Source organism: Physeter macrocephalus, chromosome 13, assembly GCF_002837175.3.
Source record: "Physeter macrocephalus isolate SW-GA chromosome 13, ASM283717v5, whole genome shotgun sequence".
NCBI lineage: Eukaryota > Metazoa > Chordata > Mammalia > Artiodactyla > Physeteridae > Physeter > Physeter macrocephalus.
Genome location: NC_041226.1, coordinates 50,237,581 through 50,263,781, shown reverse-complemented (window position 1 = coordinate 50,263,781; position 26,201 = coordinate 50,237,581). Strand labels below are relative to the sequence as shown.

The following is a 26,201-nucleotide window of genomic DNA, read 5'->3' as shown; positions in this document are numbered from 1 at the left end:
TATATGTATAGCTGATTCACTTTGTTATAAAGCAGAAACTAACACACCATTGTAAAGCAATTATACTCCAATAAAGATGTTAAAAAAAAAATACCGTATGCTAACATGTATATATGGAACCTAAAAAAAAAAAAGTGGTTCTAATGAACCTAGGGGCAGGACAGGAATAAAGATGCAGACGTAGAGAATGGACTTGAGAACATGGGGAGGGGGAAGGGTAAGCTGGGACAAAGTGAGAGAGTGGCATGGACATATATACACTACCAAACATAAAATAGATAGCTAGTGGGAAGCAGCTGCATGGCACAGGGAGATCAGCTCGGTGTTCTGTGACCACCTAGAGGGGTGGGATAGGGAGGGAGGGAGGGAGTTGCAAGAGGGAGGGGATATGGGGATATGTGTATATATATAGCTGATTCACTCTGTTATACAGCAGAAACTAACACACCATTGTAAAGCAGTTTTACTCCAATAAAGATGTTAAAAATAAAATAAAATAAAATAGATACCCAACAAGGACCTACTGTATAGCACAGGGATCTCTGCTCAATATTATGTAACCACCTAAATGGGAAAAGAATTTGAAGAAGAATAGATACATGTATATGTATAACTGAATCACTTTGCTGTACACCCAAAACTAATGCAACATTGTTAATCAACTATACTCCAATATAAAATAAAAAGTTAAAAAAATACTACTTTTATTTCTCAAATATATGTGAATTAGTTATTAAATATTAGAATAATAAAATTAAAGTTAGTGTATGTACACTTAGATAAATGCATAGTATTTTATTTTTCTTCTCCAAATTAACTTTAGATTCAAATTTATCAAATATATGTGAATTATTAAATAATAGTGTAATAAAATTAAAGTTAGTGTATTTTATGTACACTCAGATAAATGCATAATATTTTATTTTTTTTCTCCAAATTAACTTTAGATTCAAATGTACCAGCTGTCCAGGCTCCTTCATGACTATCACAGAGATCTCTACAATCATCTTGAAGAAAATGAAATCAGCCCCAGTCTTTATGCTGCCCCCTGGTTCCTCACATTGTTTGCCTCTCAATTTCCATTAGGATTTGTAGCCAGAGTTTTTGGTAAGAGATGTTGACGATCCAGTGAAACAGTGTTATTTATTACAAGGGATATACTTCTAGCCATAAGGTGCTCCAATTGTTTTATCAAGCATTACACAGAATCGCAAATTGCTAGTGGAATTTACTAAATATGTCTGGCTCTATTCTGAGAGTAATTTGAAACCATATTGGTCTTAAACAAAATTGAAATTCAAAGCAAAAGAGGAATTGAGCTTCTGTATTTGAGTAAGCTGTAATGGAGTTCTTATTTTCTTTTTTGTTTGGTTGGGTTTTTTTTGTTTTTTGGGTTTTTTTGTGTGGTACGCGGGCCTCTCATTGCTGTGGCCTCTCCCGTTGCGGAGCACAGGCTCCGGACGCACAGGCTCAGCGGCCATGGCTCACGGGCCCCGCCGCTCCGCGGCACGTGGGATCTTCCCGGACCGGGGCACGAACCCGTGTCCCCTGCATCGGCAGGCGGACTCTCAACCACTGCGCCACCAGGGAAGCCCCTTATTTTCTTTTATACCTAAAAATTCGCAGTATAATGAATTAAGGATTTACTCTGTATGATTTTTTAGATTTTTAAACACATCTTTACTACCTCTTTTTTTTTTTTTTTTTTCCTTCCCCACTGTCCTCTTCAACCTGGATTCAAAACACAGAGAAACATGTTCTCTAACTGGGTTAACAGAAGTACCTTTTTCAATGTTGTTTCTAATTTTTTTTTTTTTTTTTTTTTTTTTTGGGGTGGTACGCGGGCCTCTCACTGCTGTGGCCTCTCCCGTTGCGGAGCACAGGCTCCGGACGCGCAGGCTCAGCGGCCACGGCTCACGGGCCCAGCCGCTCCGCGGCACGTGGGATCTTCCCGGACCGGGGCACGAACCCGTGTCCCCTGCATCGGCAGGCGGACTCTCAACCACTGCGCCACCAGGGAAGCCCCTTATTTTCTTTTATACCTAAAAATTCGCAGTATAATGAATTAAGGATTTACTCTGTATGATTTTTTAGATTTTTAAACACATCTTTACTACCTCTTTTTTTTTTTTTTTTTTCCTTCCCCACTGTCCTCTTCAACCTGGATTCAAAACACAGAGAAACATGTTCTCTAACTGGTCATGTGGGATCCTCCCAGACCGGGGCGCGAACCCGGTTTCCCTGCATCGGCAGGCGGACGCGCAACCACTGCGCCACCAGGGAAGCCAGGGAAGCCCTCTAATGGCATTTCTTAATGTGACTTTTTGTTAACAAGGTAACTGAAATTCCCATTTTGTTGCTTAAGGGACCCTCCTCTTATGCCAATGCAGGGGTGGTGCCCATCTCTAAGACTGGGTGCACAGGCAGTTGGCCCCGGGACAAGTTGTTGAGTTGCTGCTGCCTTGCTCAACAGTTTAATAAAAAGAAAGTGTGACACCGTTTATGGTCCCTTATGGGGCCTTTACATCTATTCACGTCTTCGGTTGGGTTTGTCTAAACTCGTTATTTAAAAAGCAAACTTTTTTTAAAAAACAACTCTTTGCCAGAGGTTTGTTCTAAGGCTGAGAGCTCGATGACCTCAGAAGGGGCTCCCAGTTTTTATTTTCTGCTCATCTATCTGGTATCTATGGTGAAAATAGTCAATATTTATAACTGTGCTAAATTGGAGCTTTTTTGTCAGATTGTAAGTATTGGCCCAATTGTAGGTCACTACCAGGATTAGAAAAAAAATGGACTAGAATAGAATACAGAGAAAATATCAGTCGTAGGGAAAAATGTTTGGAGAAACTTCAGATTTGAAGATATAGATGTAATATGTATACGTACACCTGATTACAGTGTACAGTGTCTTTCTTATTGGGGGCTGTGGTTTTAAAGGTTAAACACTGCATTAGCACTAATACAATTTATAGGCAAAGTGCAGCAAAAGAGTAAAACCGAGATGCACAGAATCAAATGTTTACCAAATTTCTCTTCTTGAGTATACATGATTGCTTTTCTCCAGGGAAGTTTTCTTTGGAGCTTTGGAGTTCCTATTTATGGGACTTCTATAAATCTTTTCATTTATATATTTGCTTCTCAGAAAATAGGTTATCAAATCAGAATATTTAGGGTATCTCTAAATATTTAGGGTATCTCTCTTTGATTTACCCTTGGAAGCTTGATAACAGAATTCAGGAAACAAATCTCCCCAGTCGTCTGTTTTTTGCTAAGAGCATATGAATGATGCTGTCAGCTCTACAATAGGTACTCCATTCTTTTCTTAGAATTTAGTGAAGAATAGAGATTGTCAGCAAAGGGAAAGATGCGTGAGCAAGAAGAATGACCATGTTTGAAGTAATTGTTCCACGGTTCCCTCATTTTTAACGACCCCCTGTTTATTATTGATTGTGGAATGGCATGGATTGAGAGGAACGCTCATAACAAAAGGATTTAGTACTTTTCAAAACTATTGCATGTTTGTATTTGTTAGGAAGCAAAGTTCAGGGTTAGGGTAGCTTTTCTTTTTCTCTTCTGATTTAGGTTATATACTGGTTTTGATTTTTCTTTTAAAGTTTTTTTTTTTTTTTTTTCAATTCCTGCTCTAGTACAGTCTTTAGAATTAGTCAGTCTCGGGTTTACATCAGTTTCTAGCTCTTTTATTAGTTGTTTGGCTTGCACACATATTAACTGGTTCATTTAGTTTTTTATTCTGGTCATGAGAGTTTAAATAGTCCTAGTTGGTTATGTTGATTTGTTTCTGTATTCCCTTTGTGAAGAAAAATCTAAATATCAATGGAATCAGTGTTTTTGAGGTATACCTAGTCTCCATTAAATTTGGCAGTAAAAATTATAAATGCATGGACAAACAGATATATAATTTATCTTTTTCTTTTTACCCTGCCCTTATCTGAGGTTCCTAAATAAGTAAGAATATTTAAACAACTGTTTATTTGTTCCAGTCATATTATTATTTATTTCAAATCTAGGTGATTTTGACCAGTTTTATTTTGCAAAATATTCTGTGGTTCTGTTGCAGTAATTAAAACAACACCCCCCCACACACACACACACAAAAAACCACACCAAAAAAACCCATTAACACACAGAGGTCACTTTTTACAATAATAGATGCATAATTTTGATCATGAAAATTATATCTCTTTTTTTTCAGATATTATTTTTCTTCAGGGAACTGAAGTTATATTTAAGGTTGCCCTCAGCCTGCTGAGCAACCAAGAGGCACTCATAATGGAATGTGAAAACTTTGAAAATATTGTCGAATTCCTTAAAAGCACGCTCCCTGATATGAATTCCTCTGAAATGGAAAAACTTATCACCCAGGTATGAGTTAAATGGTAGTAATAAGATATAAGATTAGACAGCAGTTTCTCTACTAATTATTTATTAAATGTTTTAGTATAAAGATGTAGTTTTGCTTGACAGGGTTTTTTTCTTTTTGATTTGATCAAATACATTTTATCTAGAAACGAGACTATTGTGTAATTTCTCCTTTGTGACATTGTTTGTGAGGCTGTGTCCGGGCAAGGTGGTTCAGTGCTACATCATGAGTTTTTCAGGAATCTTCCAACTTAGACCAATGGTGAGACTGAAGATAGAACTGACAGAGTTAGGAGTACCTAATAAATAAGTAAGCTGAGACTCACTTACCTCTGTAATAGTGTTAATTCTGTTTTAAAATATATAAGGAGTATATGTGACAAGAGCACAGGCTTTAGAACTAGACGGTCTTGGGTTTACATCAGTTTCTAGCTCTTTTATTAGTTGTTTGGCTTGCACACATCACCCTAATCTTCTGAACCCTAGTATTCTCACCTCCGAAATGAGACAATTCTGATCCAAGAGGTTTTGTGCAGTTTAAATGAGACTTGCTGTATCAGTCAGGGTCCCTTGTAGGAAACAAGAGTCTACCTCCAGTGATTCAAAGGAGAGTACCATTTACAGGGGCGTAGGTAGGGTTAAGGGAACTGGGCACAGATGTCTAGGTACCCAGGAACTAGTAACAGACGGAAACTCTTCATACCCATGGTGCTGCATCAGGAGAAGGAGGACAGAATAATGTTACCAGGCCTAGGAAGTGCCAGAACTCTGGAGGTTGCTGTGTTCTTGGTGAGCCAGACAGGGAAGGAGCAGGGAAGAAGTACCCAACCTCTTTCCCCTGCCCCTTTTGATCTCCTGATAACTTTTCCCATTGGCCATACCTAACCAGAAGCCTGCAACAAGGAAAACAGGTCACAGGGGTCTGCCTCCCAGGGTACAGAGAATGGATGAGGGCAGAGAATGGATCTGGGAAGCAAATGGAGGGTAATCAGCACACCATATATCTAGTCCCTGGCTCTTCATAGGGACCAGGTAAGTGGTAGTTATATATTGTTGTTCAAATGACATGAATACACTTAAGACCAGATTTGTAGATACAGCAGTCATGCCTTATGAGTATTGATAACATTTAAATTTACCACTTTCCTAGAGGCCCTTAGCGTAGCAGATAAAAGACAGAGTTTAGAGCAAGAGAAAGGGGGTTTGAGATCTTGTGCTGGTGTCCAGCTATCTACTAGCTGTGTGACTTTGGGCAAGTTACAACCTCTCTGAGTTTCAACTTCCTCTCCTGCAAAATGGGAATAACATCGTTTTTAGGAGCAAATGTAACCAATTCAGTTGAAGAATTTTGTACACTATAATTCACTCTATAAGAAAAACTCATATTATTACACATAAAATTTTCTTTCCACTACGTGGAATTGAAATCACAAGCAGATTATTCTGTAAATATCTATGAACAGTTTTTATTTGTTAAAATGCTCTGGAAACTGAAAAATATAACTCTTACTTACACATTCACTTGTTTACTAATTCTTCAGAAATATCTTTTTGGATTGGCAAGCAGCGATTGTGCTTTTAGAGCGAGACGGTACCTGATTTGAAATAAGATCACCTCTCTTCTAAAATTAATGAGGGAATTGCCTAGCTTTACAGATTATTACTACGATTAATGGATAGAATTTATAGGCTGGTAGATTTGGACTTGATATTAGAGATAATTTTCTAACAAATAGAGTTGAATATGCAATGAACTGTTAATATTAAAGAAGACTTTGATGAATAAATAAATAAAGTTTATTTATGGTCACTGTAAAAAACACAAATAATGCAGAACAGCACCAAGAAGAAAGCAAAAGTAACTACAGATCTCAACACCTTGAGATTTAAAGCCTTTTAAATAGCCGTTTATAATCTCTCTTTAATTATATACACAAATAAATATGTATACAGTTTTACTTAAGTGAAATCTTACTATACATGCTATTGTATAACCTGATTTTATAATAAAATATTTGTAGAGTATTGGATATTTTTCCATGCCAATAAATGTAGATCCATACCCTCATTTTTAATGGTTGTGTAGTAGTCTGTTGTGTTCATACCCACTGCGTAGGGAAAAGATGATGCTTGTTTGAGGGGAATAACCAGGTTGTCTCAAAATATCATTTAAGGGCTTCCCTGGTGGCGCAGTGGTTGCGCGTCCGCCTGCCGATGCAGGGGAACCGGGTTCGCGCCCCGGCCCGGGAAGATCCCACGTGCCGCGGAGCGGCTGGGCCCGTGAGCCACGGCCGCTGGGCCTGCGCGTCCGGAGCCTGTGCTCCGCAACGGGGGGGGCCGCGGCAGAGGGAGGCCCGCATACCACAAAAAAAAAAAAAAAAAAAAAAAAAAATCATTTAAATTCTAAGATTTGAGTATCTCTAACAGTAGTAGGGTAAGTAAGCAAGTGAGATTTTTCTCACCGTAGGTTTCTTTTCTCCCTACAGTGTTAGTGTAGATACAGATGCTTAAATGGCAGCTGCCGCCTCACTTTCCCTCACCAGTTTAGACTAAGGAGGAGTTGCCTGTCCTCTGACTTCTAAGCAAACTGTTCCTAATGGGTGGCAGAGGTAGCCCCAATTAAATAGCTCTGTACAGTGCCCAGGGTTTTTGAAGATTCTGAATTTAGAAGATTCTCTCTATGGTAGGATATGTTAGTGACTTCCAAGAGGCTCACACAGATTAGCAAGTAGATGAAAATATTTAGCATAAGACCTTTCTGCCCCAATGACAAACAATTAGAAGGGCTTTTGGTCTCATTATTATAGAAATACCCTATGCAATTGTGCTTATAACCAGCAAAGATGATCTCTAACTCAGGTAAGAGTTACTCAGTAACTAATGTTGTTTATCTGGTGGGCTACATTTTGGGAGACCATTCCTAGATTATGTATATTTTGGTTGCAAAATATCTTAGAGCATTAACTTTCTAGAGTCTTGGCCTCATCATGAGAATGTTTCAATTGTATAGAAATCATCTGTTTGTCCTTAACTTGACAGTCACACTTGTTATTCTTCCTTTTTATATGTCATACTATTCCTCATTAATAAGTATTGGGAAATCTACCTGAAGTACCCTAGATACACAGACTGTATCTCGGGGCACATCCTGAAGGTCAGACTAACCCATGGTGTTTTCACGGCAGGTTTTTGAGATGGATATTTCTAAACAGTTACACGCCTATGAGGTGGAGTATCACGTGCTGCAGGATGAGCTCCAGGAATCTTCCTATACCTGTGAGGAGAGCGAACCCATGGAGAAGTTGGAGAGGGCCAACAGCCAACTGAAAAGACAAAACATGGACCTCCTAGAAAAATTACAGGTAAAGAGATGACAATTTGATCAAACACGCACTTGGATGCCTCCTTGCCTGCACAGAACCATACCAGAAAGGATAGAGCTGTGGTGTGGATTGAACCATTGCTGACCGTGGGCCTGTGTATCGGACTATGTCCGAGTGCTCTGGGGGCTGCAAATGCACATATAATTTGAATACCAATTGAGAGAGGAATTCTGCTCTCACAAAATAGTTAAATGGCAGCTGAAAGCAGAATCTCGTTCAATACTTATTGGGTGTTGTACATGTTTGGTTTCAGTTCAGGGGAGGAGGAATTGACTATAGGAAGCTGGGAAAGCTCTAGGGGACTTGGCCTTGAGCTGGACTCTGGAGGGTTGTTGGGAGAAAGGAGTGAGGAGTAGCGGGTGTTTAAATAAGGAGGATGTGGCAGAGCAGTAGAGGAAGCTTAACATCAGTTTAAGATTTACGTTGGAGAGAGGTGGGATAAACAGGATGGAGACAGAATTGTAGATAACTTTCAGGGTCAAGCAGAAGAACACGGCTTTAATCATGTTGAGTAGGAAATCTCTCGAAATTTTTGAACCATATTTTAGAAAGATCAATCTGGAAATCTTGATGAGGACAGATTAGAATGGGGAGAGAAGGTGGGGAGAGAAGGTAGGGCGACCAGCTAGCAATTATTTGTAGAAATCTGACCGGGGATGATGAGAACTGTCTAGAGTAAAACTCACAGAAATGGAAAGAAAAGGAGACATTTTTGAGAGAACTGAATTAAAAAATTGGTAACACATAATCCCTGCCATCAAGGGGTTTACAGTTACTTTGGAATATAAAATATTATCTATTTGTCAATGCACCCTTACCCATGTGATAAGCGATTTAGTATAAATTAATATTACGCACCTGCAACCTGTATGAAGTGTGCTGTGTATCCAAGCCCCGAGGGGTGGGGCTTCAGTGTGACCAGAGGAGGGGGAGGTGAGAAGGTGAAGCTGGGGGCTGGGGGTTGGGGGAGGTGGAGCTTAAGTGCTGAGTTAGAGCTTAAGTGCCCCATGGCTCATTGGTTTCTGCTTACCCTCCACTTCCCCAGCACTGCGCACGTCCCCACACTAGAGGACACTAAAACTCCGCTTTGATGTGCAGTGAATCCTCTGACAAAGACAGCTAGGAGAGAAACAGCTGAGAAATGAGGCTCTCTAGAGTAATTGCTCCAGAGAAGGAACACTGGCTTCCTTCGCTTCGTCTACGATAGCTCTGGCCCATAGAAAATTTTATGCCTTTTCCTGTTCAAACAAAAGAGCCAATACTGTCTATTTTCAGAAAGAAAAACAGTTGGGCTATTGACCCTTATTGCTAGGATGTTTCAGTGGTGATTAATTGAGCATTTCCTTATTAGGGAAAGTGGGTTTGCACCTGCTTTATATTATAATGATTTTTATTCATGGTTACAGATTTTTTCATTCACAGTTCAATGTTCTCATCACCTCTGGGTTCCAAGTCACATGGGCACACCCAACACCCGTAAAAACCGATAGGGTCCCAAGTATGTGTTGAGACAGCCCTGCATTTCCACTCAGAGGGCAAAAAGCCTCTTTTAGCACTTCAGGGCAGTCAGGAATCTCCTGTTTCTCCCTGTCGGATTCCAGTCACTCCAGGAGAAGACCTGTGTGTGGAGTGAGGACCCTCACCACTGTGGGATATTGATTTAATTTTGCATTTTTGGCGTATTCAGTGGAATGAGATGTATTTTGTTAGTACCCTAGTTATATTTTTGAGAAACCTAAAGAAATCTCCATTTCATGGGAGGTTTCAGGGTACTTGCTTCGTATACTGTTTTATTAAGTAATATGACATGATTAGTAAATGTAAGGTCTGGCTGCTGCTATGATGAAGAAACAAAACCTTCCAATTTTTGATTTGGAGGATTTTGTGTTTTGCCCCAAACAGATAGCTCATGCTAAAATCCAGACCTTGGAATCCAACCTGGAAAATCTTTTAACCAGAGAGACCAAAATGAGGTCTTTGATCCGGACCCTGGAACAAGAGAAAATGGCTTATCAAAAGGCAGTGGAGCAAATTCGGAAGCTGCTGCCAGCAGATGCTCTGGCCAACTGCGAACCGCTGCTGAGAGACTTCAACTGCAACCCTAACAGCAAAGCCAAGACAGGAAACAAGCCGTAACTGAAGACGTGCCACCCCAGCAGGAAGTGCTCTGAGGACGCTACCAACAGAAGGAGTCTGCATGCTGCTGGCCCAGAGCTGACAGAACCACGGAACTGGTTCCGAGCCCAAGTCAGAGCCGGTAACCCTCGCTCTCCTTAGAGCATGCCAGTTCTAAGCCATTGTACATATGTAGACTGTTTTTTGCTGTCCTTGTTGACTATGTACATATATATATATAATGGACATAAAGAGTTCATGCTTTCACATAAAGGAGTAGATATATATTTAGAGCAGTTTTTAAAAAAAAATCAAAACTTCATGAAATCCAAACCAAAGGGAAGTTAAAATGAAATTCCCCTTGGACACATGTGAAATCATTTGTTTTTGTAGTGAAACAAAGCTAGAACATCTTTGTATATTGAAATATACTTGAAAAAAATGAATGTATTTTTTTCTCCAAAGAACAGCATGTTTCACTCAGTGGTGGAGAGGTGGAAACATTTGTGTAGCTTTATGTGCATCTGTCTTAAAATCTACTGACATTTTTAATATATATATATAATATTATATATATATATATAGTATATAATATATATAATATATATATTATATATAATATATTATATATATTATATATATATATATGAGGAAAATGACTGATTGCCAGTCAAGCTCCTTATGGGTTTTTCAGGAAAGTAGGGGCCGTCCCCTGCTGCCTGCTGTGTGCCAACGAGAATGTTGCATCTACATGCATTTTGAGTCTGGTCAGGCATTACTTTAGGTGTCTATAAGGAGAAAGCAAGACTGTGGCTGAGTTTGCCCACCCAGCTCAAAGTGAAAGAGAACACTACTAATTTTCTAGTAAATTAGACCAGCATTGTTACTTAAACTAAAAATACCAGTCCTCAAAAATTTAATTTAGGACCTAAGTTGTCTAGATCTACTTTCTACCTTTTTATTTAAATTATTCCTACAGTTGTGAATGAACTCCCCTTTACTTGGTGCCACAGTTGGTGATAAGGATTTGCCATTTCCCACTAAAATGTAGGCGCTCTTACCTTAGTTCTCTCTACCTTAAATGGAGGATAAGGAAATGAAATTATGATTGGTTTTCTAAAGATGATGTACTGTGTTGAGATACCATTTTTGTTTTTTGCCGATGGACAGGTCTGATAAGTTTGTAATCATCTTCCCCTTCCATGTGACAATTTATGAGAACTGTGGAATATTTTAAGTAAACTGTTGAAATCCATGGGAAGGGAAGGAGAAAGCCCTTCTAAAACCTACAACTCTGCGTTTGGACTCCTGACTTTCTCAGTCTACAGAGAGATTATTCGTGGACATTCATGCATGCTTGGTGAATGGAAGGAAAGTAACTTAAAAACTTAATTTTTAAGTTACACATGGAATTTCTCCATTTCAGAGATGATTCTATGATAGTGCCTCGGAAAGTTGATAACAGCGTTTTTGCCTTTCCAAACAATATTTTTCGATACTGCTTTTTGCAGTACTTGTATTATCACAGATGGATTACCAGGGATAATTTTCTTCAAAGGGAGTTTGTTATACACAAGCTACAATGTATTATAGAGTAGAAGAATAAAGCTCTAAAGGTTTCAGAAAACCTTGAGCAGATGATAAGCATCTCAAACCCCATTACTCAGTGTAATATAGTGACTCTTGTTACAAATCAGCATGCCCTCTAATCCAGGCAGTTTCTCAAAAGAAAAGGAAGTCTTACTAGTAAAGTTAACGGAACTTCTAGGTTCTAGAAAATGCTGACCCAGTCAGTTGGGGCCACCAACTCTTTTGTTGCTTGGATTTCCCTCAAATTTCTCTATTTGTAGGAGAGGTATTTTCCTATGAGGAATATGACAAATATTATCTGGCTACTGTCTGGTGATGAAAATTACCTCATGTGTAATACACAGGTGGTAGCCAGGGAATCTTCAAGTTGGGAGAAGAAACTTTTCCTTTCAGTTGTTCCGTTTAAGTAAATTTTATTCTGGATGTTCAAAGTCAACGTTAGAGTTCTATTATGGTGTTCAGAGCTTAAGTTGTCTTGGATACAATATTTCTTTTGAAAATGCATTTTTCTTTTGTGGTCTTTTAAATGTTGCAACGATTATGCTTCATGCATTGTTACATCTTCATCCTATTAATGTAATGTCTAGTTCATTTCCAATAAATACATTGCTGCAGTTTCCTTGGCTTATTGGTTTTACTTTTGTTTGTAGTAAAAGAGAAGAAGGTCTTGGCTAGAGTCCTTTATAAAATCTGCACGGGTTGGATTGTTGCTACTTAAAATTTGCACACTGATAATTCTTTGAATCAGAGACAACAAAGATAATTTTTAGAAACATTTATGAAAGTACATGGTCAGTCATTCAGTACTAATTTTCAACTTCTTTCCCAATGGAGCCTTTTGCTGATAAATATAAAAAAAGACAACCACACTGACAGTATTGCATTCTACCCCTTTTGTTTTTTATGCCCCCTCATAGAGAGCAAGAAAGAGAAAGAGGATAAGAAAATACAAAATTTTAAAATTGGGTTAGCTCCCAAATAAAAGGATTAAGGGCACTTATTGATGGATATGATATGAATGTGTTTACATAAAAAATATGTTTCAGAATATTTTCAAGCATGTTTGGATTTCAGTAAAAGGATACTGTATCTTCTTGCTAACTTTAGGACTAACTCTTTTAAGTATTTTGTACTATATGTAGTAGTTTGAGGAGTCAGTGTAGGCTTAGGTAGAATGGTCTCTTAATATCCATGTTAATTTACCCATTTTATCACCATTTCAGCATTTCCCACCCCACCTGGGCTGGATTACAAATAGGAAATCTGCCACCTGAATTATTTAGTCCTCTACCATGATGCATCACTCTTATTCGCTTTGATATATTGAGAAAAGCACTGGGTTTAAGGTGAGATGTTTTAGATCTGAGTCTTGGTTCCACCCCTTTTATTCATTCACTCAACAAGTAATTTTTGTAAGCCAAGCTAGATGCTGAGTATTCAGAGGTGGAGAAGATACAGTCCTTGCCCTCGGTGAGCTTGTGGTCTAGTGGCAGGAGGTTAACTAGAAAAAAAGAGTTTATACTACAGCAGGTATGCAAAGTAATCCACTCATTACCCTCAAGGTGACAGGAGGGGCTAGCAGCATTTTGGAGTGGGTGACAAGTACTCAGAAGAGGGGTGCTTGCCCTGAGCCTAGAATAGCCAGTAGAAGTTGAGCAGGTTTGTGTTTAAACAATAGATGAATGAGAGAAGATGGTGTGTTTCTGAAATCAAAACTCATTCCTTAATCCCAAAGTACAGTTAGTGTTCCCATAGGGGAGTGGTGAGAGAAGAGGCTCCTGACAAGCAAGGGCTTTTTCACGAAGGTCTTAGCAGACCTTGTGAAGGAGTTTGAACTCCACCTAGAGAGAAATGGGAGCCATTAAAAGCCAGTAACCTGGAGAGAGACATGCTCAGATTTGTTCCAAACCACTTAATACATCTGGACAGAAACTAGGGACTGGGAGACTGAAGTTAGGTGAATGCCATCAAAATCTAGGCCAAAAAAATTAGTAAAAGCCTGGTCTATGGTAGTGGCCTTGGGGAAGCAAGTCAGCCTAGATTGCTCTCTCTCTGATATAACTGGTCACCGAAACTTGCTAGTTTTGTCTGCTAAATATCTGTCCATATCCCCCTGAAACTGAGGGTAGTTATCAGATCCCTTAAACTACAACTTGCCTAAAGAGTAATGAACTTAACCTGCCTACACTGATCAAGCTCAATTTAATTGTTTTTACAAAAACTTTCATGTCCTCCAAGCGTCACGTAGCCTAAACGATAAGATGTTTGCCCAAGCTGTTCTTCAGGAACTTGGATTCAGCTGTGTCCAGTTAGAGCTCGGGCTGTTTAAGACTGGATGGGGCCAATGATCCTCCAACTGAGCATGTGCGAGTGCCCGATGGGTGGAGTTTTGAGGTCAGAAGGCCCCAAACTCCACCCTCGGAGCATGCGCCCCGTGTTCAGAAGCGTGCAGCTTAGCTGCACCTGCTCAGAATGGCGATTACCTCACCTTTTCCTTCTCTCCAATCACCTTTCCATGCTCCCCAGGCCTCAGCTTTATCCCTGAGTACCCCAAGCCCCTCACTTTCTGGGAAGCGAATTTGAGGTTTGTTCTCCAGTCTCCTCGCTTGGCTGTCTCGCGGATAAACCCCTTCTCTGCTGCAAACCTCGGCATCTCAGCGTTTGGCTCGCTGCGCGTCTGGCAGAAGAACGTGGTCCTGTAACATCCCCATCGCTTTTGCAGGTACCTTGTTCATGTCCTTGCTCTGGTGGGTTAAACTGAGACCAACCCCATTTCTAGGGGCTCTGAAGTCACAGACGTTGAGCTACTTGGTGTTTGTTTGTTTGTTTTGCGGTACGCGGGCCTCTCACCGCTGTGGCCTCTCCCGTTGCGGAGCACAGGCTCCGGACGCGCAGGCTCAGCGGCCATGGCTCACGGGCCCAGCCGCTCCGCGGCATGTGGGAGCCTCCCGAACGGGGGCACGAACTCGTGTCCCCTGCATCGGCAGGCGGACTCTCAACCACTGCGCCACCAGGGAAACCCTTGGTGTTTGTTTTGATGAGTGAGAAATGCAACCAGAAGGTGGGGTGGAATGTCTCAGTCAAATAGAGGAGAAGGATCTAGAATAGAGAGGGAATCAGCTGGAAGCATAGGGAAAAAGCAACAGAAGAGATGTTGAGTGGGAGTTTTTGGAGTGAAGTGCTGGTGACGCTAGTAGCCTGGTCTCCCTCCAATCTACCCATGACATGCAGTACTGTGTCAATTTCCTGGGGTTCCACCTGATGGAACCACATTTGCTTCGCTACAAACCCTACTTCAAGGTGAGTGCAGCACCAGAGGGCCTGGCAAAGGGTGCCTGCCCAGATATGGGTTGTCATTGCTTACCCGGACTGCGCTCACCTCTCACCTCAGGCAGAGACCTTCCTAAAACATGAATCTCACCAAGTTTATCCTCAGTTTAAAACCCTTCAAGGGCTCGTCTTTCTTCCCAGGATCATCTGATCTTTGAGACGACCCAGTTGGCCTTTCGTGAGTGTGTCCCTGGTAGTCTGTCCAGCTTGATCTCCTGCCTCGTCCTTTGCTCAGGTCAAATGGTTAAGCTCCGTCTCGGTTCCTGAACTGGCCATCCTTCTGCTTTGCACCGGCTGCTTCTTGCCCTGGGGGGTCTGGGAGTGCTCCTTTCTTCCTGCACTCCATCTGGCTCACTCCTTCAGGTCACGCCTAGGTCTGTGTTGTGGGATGAAGTGACCACCCGCCCTGTAGCCAGGGTGTACTATCATAGCGTGGGCCACCCCAGGGGTACTGCTGACCTTTACAGACAGCTCAGGCCCCCCCAGAGGGGATTATGCATATTACCAAAAGCTAACGTCATCATTACTCTGTCATAAGAAAAATGTTAATGGATTTTAGGTAAATTGAGAGGTAGGTGTAATTTTATTCAGCATTTTATGTTTCCTGGTGGCCTAGTATGGGTCGGGTACTTTGCTAGATGTTGGGACCTCAGAAATGTCTCTCTCCTAGCTTAAGTTCTTACCTGCTAAATTCATAGTTCTTATGAGAAAAAAAAAATCAGAATGTACTGAGTGATACTTCGTAAATTGTGAAAAGACTCTGGTGTTTTGCCTTTTATCATAAACATGTGCTATATATAATTTATATCATATGTAGTATATTAGTCTCTACCTTATTTTAAAATTTTTTATTTTATATTGGAGAATAGTTGATTTACACTGTGTTAGTTTCACGTGTACAACATAGTGATTCAGTTACACATATACATATATCTATCCTTTTTCAGATTCTTTTCCCATTTAGGTTATTACAAAATATTGAGTAGGGCTCCCTGTGCTGTACACTAGCCCTTGTTGTTTATCTGCTTTACCTTAAATATAACAATACACGCTACAAATATAATAGGGCACTCACACTGCCTAATTCAGGAACACTGTTTTCAAGGCTAGAATGTGGAAGGTGCCCCCTGGAGCTGCGTAATATAGCAGTTGATAAAGTATATTACATAGGAAACATTACACATGTACATATTATACTGAGAACTGACACCGTGTATCCCACACAGCTTATGGGCTACAATAACATGATTTTACTATTGCATTGTTTTCACTGGCATAATTTTACTGTTCCGGGAGACTCTTATCCAGACAAATTAATTTATTGTTCATTACAGGAACTTCCCCAGAGACCCTTAAACATTTCAATAGGCAGTTTATACCCCAAGACTCTTTGAATCCCTCACCTCAAAATTTCACACCTTGCTCTTTCACCAATCTTAAACTATTATATCCTGATCTTTACCCAGTCTTAATCAAGCTCCACATTGAAATACTTACCTTAAACTTTGCTCCTGAGTTACAAACAATGCTCTATAGAGTTGGTGTTCTCTCTTACCGTGATAATAAGCTCAGCTGTATTTTATCAACGGGTTGTGTTGTGGTATTTAGGAGCTGCTGGGCATTCAATAATATTATCTATTCTATACACAGACACTCCATGAGACACGTGCTGTTATTTTCTCTTTTTCCTTCTTAACTTTATCTCATGCTTCATTTCTATTTTCTTACCCTGGTCCCCTTTTCCCCAAGCCGTGTTTTATCTCACATCTCTCGGTAATTCCCATCAACATTTCATACCATAACTGGTGGCTCCTAAGAATAGGGTAAGTGTTGACTTTCCTAGATACCAACAATATAAAGCAGAAAACAATTTTTTTGAACTAAATATTTTATTTACTCTCATGGATTAGGTCTATAAATGTCAATACCCGGGCATGTGGAGGGGAGGTATCCCCTGAAACCTCATATAAAGGAAACATGAGATTCTTTAAAGTAAAATCAGCAATCTTTGCTCTCATCTGTAAGGTTACTTTAGGCAGAATAGCACCTGGGTCTGAGAGCTTCAACTGTGATCTAATTGAATATATTTGCATAGCGAAAGAATGACTAGGTTAATCAGAAGAGGATTGATTCGTCTTGGGAAGACGCAAGAAAGAAAACCAGGCAGGTTTTGGCAGTCCAGTGGAGGAAACCTTAGCCAAGACCCCTGGCAAGGCTGTCTTCATTGATAAAAGGGACACAGCAAGTCCTGGCCTCCAGAAATCCAAGTGTTTTGGATGGTCTGACAAGTCTGTTCCCGTTGTGACATTGATGTGTCTGTGTTGGACGGAGGCCCCAAACATCCAGTTCGTTGTGCTCCCCTTGTTTGAATGTATGTCCTCAAAGCAGCCTTCCATTTCCGATTGGGTGATGCTCTGTCATAGAGGCCAGGCTAGTTATGAAAGCGCAAATACTCGAGTCCCCGACAGTCTGTTTTTCTATCTACATTAAAAACCGGAATTCGGAATTTTTAAAACTGTAAAATACACATAACATAAAATTTACCATCAATCCTTTTTAAGTGTACAGTTCAGCGGCATGAAGTATTCACCTTGTGCAGCCATCACCACCATCTTTTCATCTTGCAAATCTGAAACTCTGTGCCTTTGGAATGATAATTTCGCATTCCCCCTCCTCCCACCCACTGGCAACCATTCTACTTTTGGTCTGTATGATTTCAACTACTCTAGTACCTCATATAAGTGAAATCAGACAGTATGTTTTTTTGTGACTGGCGTATTTTATTTAGCATAAGGTTGTCAAGGATCTTCCATACTGTAGTATACATCAGAACTTCCTTCCTTTTTAAGGCTAGTATTGCATTGTATGCATATACTACATTTTGTTTACCCATTTATCTGTCAGTGGATACCTGGGTTGCTTCTGCCTTTGGCTATGGTGAGTAATGCTGCTAGGAACACAGGTGTATAAATATCTCTTTGGGATTCTGATTTTAAACATCAGTCGCAGGACTGAGTTTTTGGGAGTCCACTCGTGAGAAATGAATATGTGTTTTGTGTGCTGATGAAATCAATTGTTGAACCTTCAAGGCCCTGAACTAGAGCAAACTCAGGTTAGTGACGTGTTTTGGATGATTGTTTTGATTATATGAAAAGAACCCTAGAATGTGCAGCTTGGATGTTGGGCAGATTGGTTTTCTTAATAATACTACTGCTTTTGAAAACACAGGGAAAGAGTATTTTTTCTAAGAGATGTTCAAATATTGCTAATATTCAAGTTTTCTTTGGCAAAGGAAGAGTCTTCTGTGGTCTGATATTGGTCCCCTTCTCAAGCTGAGTTAATTTGTACATTCATAAATGTTACTTTCAATAGAACATGCTGTTGTTCAGAAATAATCATTTCAGTTAAACACGCATCTTGTAGTCTGCGTTCAGGAACATCTCAGGGGGCTTTACAAAATGAAATGCAGGAATTACTTGGGCATATTCAGTTTTCCTTATACATTTATATTCTATTTTGTCTAGCCCAACAATCACTCTGAGTCCTCTCTGGTCTCAAATTTAGTTTTTCTGTAGTAAATTGGGTACTACGGGGAAAAATCACCATTTACCGTTTAATAAATCTATTAAAGCTATGTAATTAGAGCGTTCTGTTTTTTTTAACATCTTTATTGGAGTATAATTGCTTTACAATGGTGTGTTAGTTTCTGCTTTATAACGAAGTGAATCAACTATACATATACATAATATCCCCATATCTCCTCCCTCTTGCGTCTCCCTCCCACCCTCCCTATCCCGCCCCTCTAGGTGGTCACAAAGCACCGAGCTGATCTCCCTGTGAATCAGAGCATTCTTTAGTACTTTAATAGTACTTATATTTAAAGTCACAGGACAAGGCAGGAAGGGATGTCCTAGTGACATGAATGAGTTAATATGCTTGATTTTTCTTCCCATTTCTTCTGAAGCTAAATTTATTTTCAAACATGTATGCCTTTGAATAAACTCTCCTAGATATTAAAAGAATCAAAAGAATATGTTTTACGTGCTGTTTCTATGAAAGGATTGCAAGCCAGAATACAAGCGCAAATTTGGAAACTATACTTGCTTACAACTGTATTTTTCTGTTCCTCTCCTCTTCCTGAGCCTAGAGGAAGTTGGCAAGACTTATTAAGAGCAGAGTCCTCTGCCTTGAAAGTCCCTGTCACAGCAAAACACCACTTCCTGAGAAACGGCACCAATCCCATTTGAAGGATTGTTTGAAGGGACGACAGCTGTGCACTGTTCTCTGTGCAAGTTACCTTTTCCTGTGACTGGCACAGTCTGATAGCACGAGTCAACTTTTGTGCTTTTGTAGGCATTTTATTGAGCTGAGTTCTCACCAGCCCCAGAGTATGTGTGTCTATGGCAGGTGAAATAGAAGAACTGATTTCACCCAATGCATTTGGGGATTGGTAACCACATGAATTGCTGGTAGCGTCTGTGAGCTCTAGTTCCTGTGGTTCTGCTCAGGAGTCCCTGAAATTTATTCCTGGAGAATGTTTATGGCTGCTAAAAGGTAAACGGGTTCTATGGCCAAATAAGTTTGGGAGACAATCAACTGAGCAACATTACACAGAATTCTCCACTGCAGGGCTTTCCAGAACCTTAAACCGGCCGTGGTTATTCAGGAGGAGCACGGAATGGACAAGGCGAATGTATTAACCTGTGTCGGGAGCACGGGGTTGTCAGCATGTGACCAGGCTGAGTTCTGGCTCCTCCACTTAGTACTTGTTGACCTGAGGCCAGTGAGCAAACTCATTAGAACTGAGTTTTCTCGTTTGTAAAGTGATGGACTTTACCTAGATCTTAAGGCTCCACTCAGCTGTATGATTTCTGCGGTAATTGATTTTCCAAAACTCCAGCTAAATTAAGGCACCTGGAAAGAGAATTCTGGTTTTGCTATTTGGTCTGTCATAATCCATCTCTATCTCACAGACAGCTTTCTAAAAAATAACATAAAATGAATGACCCAAGTAAATATTCTTTTACCAGTAAGTTGTGTTTTTTTTTTTTTTTTTTTGGTAAGTACTACAAGTCAAGTTGAAACTGTATGGTTAGGCTTGTTTCTAAAAAAATAGATGAATAAGTCTCTTTTCCCCTCTTTATTCTTGGTGTTGGCGCATACTGACTGCCTTTCTTCTATAGTTTTGCCTTGTTTCCTTGGAATAGTGAAAGATATACAGAAGAATGATACATATTTTCTTCTCATTTAACCAAGAAAATAAATTTCATTTGAAAATTCTAGTTTATTTTTAAAAGCCTGTAATCTGAAAAGATAAGGACTGTATCATCAAATGTATTTACATAAACGCTTAACTCTTAACTGCTGCCTTCATGAATCTATACTCAACTTCTGTCATGTGGGTGATATTGATCATCCTTCTGGGAATGAATACACCTTGGTAAATAGTGAAAGGCCCATTTGTATAAGGAAAACATTCCCGTGTTTCTCCTTTACTCTCACAGTACTTCCATGCTCCCAACACTTCTGACACCAGGTCTGTGGGTTTTCCACAAATCCAGCAATCAATTCTATGACACCAGCTGAGCATCCTACGATTTAATTCCATTCTGACACTATTTACCTGGAGACAGCATCAGATCCCACAGGCTAAGACTTCAGTCCCACAAACCATTCCCCACTTCAGACAACAATTGCAAGTCCCAGTCTGTCACCTGTACTGACTGGCTATAAATCAGGGCTTTCTTGATCCCCTCCTTGGGCTCAGTAATTTGCTAGAGTGGCTCACAGAACTCAAGCAAACACTTATGTTTACCAGTTTATTACAAAATGATATGAGGAAGGATATAGATGAACATGCAGGTGGAAGAGATTTGTAGGCAAGGTATGTGGGAAGGGACATGGCACTTTCATGTCCTTTTGCGCAGCATCGCAGACCCAGCACCTCCAGGTGTTCACCAACCCAGAAGCTCTCTGAACTCTAAACTTTAGGCATTTTATGGAGGCTTCGTTGCATAGGCGTGACGGATCACTAACGTAGTCTCCACTACCTCTCCCCTCCCCAGGGAATGGAAGGTGGCTGGAAAGTTCCAAGCTTCGAATGATGACTTGGTCTTTCTGGTGACAAGCTCCCATCCTGAATCTATCCAGAGCCCTCTAAGAGTCACCTCATTAGAACAAAAGACACTCCTATCACCTCGGAAATTCCAAAGGATTTAGGAGCTCAGTGTCAGGAACCAGGGTCTAAGACCAAATATCAGAACAAAAGATGCTCCTAGTGTTCTTATCACTTAGGAAGTCACAAGAGTTTTAGGAGCCCTGTGCAGGAAACTGGGGCAGAGAAACATATATGTATATTTTTTCTATGATTTTACAAAAATAAACTGTCCTTTTCTATTGTCACTGTGCTATATCTGTCTTCCCTTTGTCAGTGGGGAAGTGCATGTTGTTATTCATAAATGACATACACATCCAATAGTGAGGTAAATTGCAAAATTCATTCTTTTATTCACTCAACAAACATTTATCAAAAACCTCCTGTATGCAGGCCAGTGTGCTGAGTTCTGAGATCATGTTCTAACAGAGAAGACAGACAAGAAGAGGCAATACAATATAGTGGGATATGTATCAAGCTAGATGTGATGAGGTAGTATTACTAGAGCGAATAGGGGACCACCTAACCCAATCTTGTGAGATCAGGAAAGCCTCTTAATTAAATGAATGGAATTGTAATAGTCATTTGTCTTTGTCTACATGACACTGAAAGAATTTCAAGCTTAAATTGACCAGTGTCTTCTAGTACACAGCACTTCACTAGAATATTGCTGATTAAAGTAATGAATTTTATTGTTATTTTTTCTAAGTAGAGTCAGTATAGGGAATTACAAAACCCTGCAGATTTTAAGAAAACTTACATCACTGCTACCATCTACAAATAATTATTAATACTTTGATATATTTCCTTTGTCATCATTTCCATGCATTATGACATATAGTCATAAATACAATTCTGTATCTGGTATTGTTAATATGATAATGTACATATGTCATTAGAAATCTCTCAAATCTATATAAGCATAATGTTTAAATGGCTACTAAAATGAACCAAATTTTACTACCATTGTCCATACTTAACATAGTTTCATACATTCTTCAGGTAAAATCATGTGATTTCAGTCATTGAACTACCTACTAAAAATGAACTTAAAATAACCAACTGTTTCCTGTTTCCTAAAATCTGTGCCCTAAAGATTGTATTTGGCATTTCCTTCATTATTAAGTAAAAATAATGCTTAGACTGCACTTCCTAGTGTATGGTGAATTAAGCATAGCTGTAGATTATCTAGGCAAGCAATGTAAATTAAAATCTTTTTTTTAAACAGAATTTTTATGCTCCATGCATTTTATTTTATTTTATTTTATTTTATTTATTTATTTATTTTTTTGTGGTATGCGGGCCTTCCTCTGTTGTGGCCTCTCCCGTTGCGGAGCACAGGCTCCGGACGCGCGGGCTCAGCGGCCATGGCTCACGGGCCCAGCCGCTCCGCGGCACGTGGGATCCTCCCGGACCGGGGCGCGAACCCGGTTCCCCTGCATCGGCAGGCGGACGCGCAACCACTGCGCCACCAGGGAAGCCCGCTCCATGAATTTTAGATGTGTTTTGGCCCCCATATCATATGGCAACACCTGAAAAATAATTTTTTAATCTAGTTCTGTGTTTCCCTGGAAAGAGTAGAGAATATATGTACCATGGGTAAAATGATAAAATTTGCTTAATATATACAGACATAAGTTCTATTGAAATTGTAATAATTTTCCACTTTGGGCCAGAGCCCAAATATTAGCCAGAGCCCTGTTTAATCCAGTCTCACCTTCCTGTAGCTTTCAAATTCTACATCAAAGTAAAAGAAACTTCTAGAAAAGAAAAAAAGACCCAATTTATAAACCACAGCTCTACTTCTTAAATTCTGACTCTGCCACAGCTGGAATCTTTCATTCTCAGCCGTCTACCAAAACTTTCCCCAACACTCATCCTGAGAAGCCTTCCAGTTCTCTAGTTTATAGATCACACTGGCCTCTCTGCTTCTTTTAGTCTTTTCCCATCCTCATCCAGTAAGCAAAAATTCTTCTCTCCAGAAGCCCAAGGAGAAGGTCATGGTTGTGGTCATGTCACCTCCAAACTATGAAGCTGTTTTTGCCACCCTGGACCCCTTCTTACCCCAATCCTCAACCCCCTCACCCCCAACTGTGACATCTCAAATAATTAACATCCACAGCCACAAAAATAAAATCTGAAAATATACTCTTTTCCTAACCCTAAAACACTGAAAGAGAAGAGATTCATGAGCTGTAAATGCAGCTTTATTAAATGCAGTTGTAAAATATATGATGTTTGTCGTTTGTCCCATCTTTATAGAGGGCTACCCCTGCCACTCCTGTGACAGTTGGCCCTTGTGGCAGGTGACCACTGAACAGCTATGAGAGGACACTGAAGGATGCCTGAGTCATGAACAAGCGTACTATGAAAAAGAACCCAGGAAAATAAGAAAATAATAAAAAGATCATAGTTAATCTCACCTAGGAGCATCTCCCTGCCAAGCTTTCTGGCCCATCTGGCCTCTTGAAAATGGCATAAATTCATCATTTCTCAATGATATGAAAGTTGAAAGAGTGACTGAAAGGCTTCTGACAGAACAACAACCCTAATAACTAAAAATAATAACAACTATCACTATTGATAGCTAACTGTATCAATGCATTTTACACGCATTATCTCATTTAATTTTTATAACGTTTCTGTGAAGTAAAGTACAATTTTTATCTTTATTTTACAAATGAAAAAATAAAATTACACAGCTAGTCAGTGGTGAAGTTGGGACTCATCATATGCTGCATATTCTGACTGCAGAATTTGTCCTGTCAGTGACTTTGCCATGCTACTGTAGACGTCCTTGAGTCAATGAGTAGTATTCCCACGTTGATCTATGTTATATCGTCTCCAAGTCTCAGAAAATCTTGCAGTGTGGATTCTTGTGCATTTGTTCAAGATGAGAATGCTTCTTATATTGGCTTTACTGAGATAAGCAATTTAGGAATGGGTCATAAAGCAAAGACTATTTAAACATCGGGAGGGTCAAAAGTGTGGAGGATGAATACGGAAAGATGAGAGACATGATTCTTCTGGTCTCTGCTGACCTGTGATGTTCAAAAGTTGTGTGAAGAGGGCCTTAAATAAAGCCAGAGAGGGACTGTGAACGCCTGTTGACTTCTTACTGGTTCCCATTATCTAAACCAACTTATAGCTCTTAACAATGATTATTGTCCTTGTAGCTGCACAGTGAATTAGGAAAATATCCATTTCCGTTCTAATGGATTTCTATGAAAGGTTAAGAAAAACCCTAGATAGAAATCTGTATCCCCCAGGTACCATCCCCACCCAGGAGTCCACATGGTTGTCCCGTCTGGGGGCTTGGGGGAAAGTCAAGAAGAGGAAATGTCTTCATGTTCTCCGGCTCTGTTCCTCATCTCTTTCTCTAGCTTTACCCTCCGGCTCTGACTAGAAAAGGTGATCGCTGTAGGACAGAGCCAGAGCCAGAGCCACAGTATTTTGTTCTAAGGAGCTTATGGATGAGAAATGAAACCATGGAAACAGTCTGAGTGCATATATTCAAGATGGACCATAAATCAGGTTTATCTCTCTTGATTCCAGATGTTTGTGTGTGACTGAAATGAAAGCTGTGCTACTTGAACGAATCTATTTAGGGATTTCTAGGGACATGTAGGTGTAAGGTAGAAAATAAGTTTTGCTTTACTTTGAGAAACAGTGTGGAAAAAGAAAGGACCAATTAGGTTAGATGTGCTATTTCTGAGATTAGACCTGTGCTTGGCACTGTTCTGTTAGCTGACTGGCTGGATGATTTGGTGAGTGGTTGGAAGAAAATCTCAACGTTTTGGAGCACTGGTGTTTGATAAGGTAATTAAGCAGTATCATTAGAAAATGTTGGGGAAAAAAAAGAAAGACAGTGTTAGGCCATTTTCCCACAACAGAATGGTCTAAACTTGCTAGAAAATGGGCTTCCTTGTTATTGGGAGAATACAAAATGGAAAATAACTGATCATGGCTGTAACTTCTGTGTTAATCTCATTTAAATGAAAGTCATTCAAAGCACTTTGTAGATGTGTTTGATTCTCTCGACACCTAGTTTCTCTTCGATTCAGATTCGCATCATCTTTTGGTTTGGGGGAATTTATTTTATTTATTTTATTAGGTCAACACATGCATTATGTAATATATAACTCAAATTGGGAAACAGTACCTCATTTTGTTTGAATAATCTCATTGTCAGAACTTTGAAGAGGTGGAATAATCAGTCACCCACAAGGTTTGATTTTAAGAGCGATGGCTAATCTCAGGCATGTCTTTTGAACATTTGAAATTGGCATCATTTCATTTAATTCAACTCGCGTAACGTTTACGGAATATCTAATGTGTGCCCTGTACTTGGAGAGAGAGACACAGGTAAATACCTACATTTCAGTTTGGTGAGTCCCATAATAAGATAGGTTTTAAGCTTTGTTTGTGCAAATGTAAGGAAACAATTTCTTGTGCCCAGCGGGGCAGGCAGCAAAGCAAGTGAATGGAAGAACGTATTAACTGAGACTTGAACAGTCAGAAGGGGATCAACTGAGAGACAGTTTGTGGGGTGGGCAGACATGTGAAAAGCATGAAGGCAGAGACTACTGGGCAGGCTTTGACATTCCTTTGTGAGCAATTCCTCAAAACACCTTACCTCTGTAGTGTACAGGTAACTAATTCTGCTTCCCCAACACCTTGATGCTGAGGAAGAAGGTAATCTTGAGACACATGTATGTATTCCACACATTTTTCCTTTAAGAAGACAATAGCCACTCAGTGGTGGATTTACTGTGAAGCCAGTGTTTCAGGGTCCCTTGTTTGCCTCAGATCCTCCCAAGATTGTGTACTTCATATGTATTAGTAATTTCATATTATTTCTTTTGAAGGGGTTCCCCAAATTATGTGAACTCCAGATCCCACGTAACTTGGATATGCCCCTAGCTACCATTTATTATACAGTGTATCAATCAGGGTCCAATCAGGAGACATAAACCACAAGTAATTTGAATAGGGACCATGTAATATAGACATTTATTAAGTGGAACAGAGAATTAGAGTAAAGTGGAGTGGCTAGTGAGGAGTAAAAAGAACTGTCAAGAATAGAAGAATAGCAGATACAGGGGCAGCCACTAAGGGCTGAGAGAGAGCACACAAGAAAGGAACAGATCCGGAAAAGCCTGTCGTCACCCTCAACCCCTCGCCCCAGGACTGAGATCCAAGTTCACTGGAGAAGGTGTGGCTGAGACTCCCTGGATGAGCTCCCTGTA

General features: G+C 40.0%; 1 protein-coding gene across 23 annotated transcripts in view; it reads left to right on the top strand.

The window, feature by feature from the left end:
- The window catches only part of TBC1D4 (TBC1 domain family member 4), a 640,377-nt gene that overhangs the window by 238,363 nt on the left and 375,813 nt on the right, over window positions 1–26,201 (top strand). For 20 of the 23 annotated variants that reach the window (XM_028497458.2, XM_028497455.2, XM_024123171.3 and 17 more), the window contains 4 exons: window positions 948–1,107; window positions 4,214–4,383; window positions 7,566–7,742; window positions 9,666–12,077. In XM_028497458.2, coding sequence (XP_028353259.1) covers window positions 948–1,107; window positions 4,214–4,383; window positions 7,566–7,742; window positions 9,666–9,899 — 741 coding nt within the window. In that variant the 3' untranslated portion in view covers window positions 9,900–12,077. Of the gene's footprint in view, window positions 1–947; window positions 1,108–4,213; window positions 4,384–7,565; window positions 7,743–9,665; window positions 12,078–12,691; window positions 12,815–13,994; window positions 14,191–26,201 lie in introns of those variants that run through there. The other 3 variants (XR_008619072.1, XR_003682569.2, XR_008619073.1) reach the window with 2 other exon arrangements.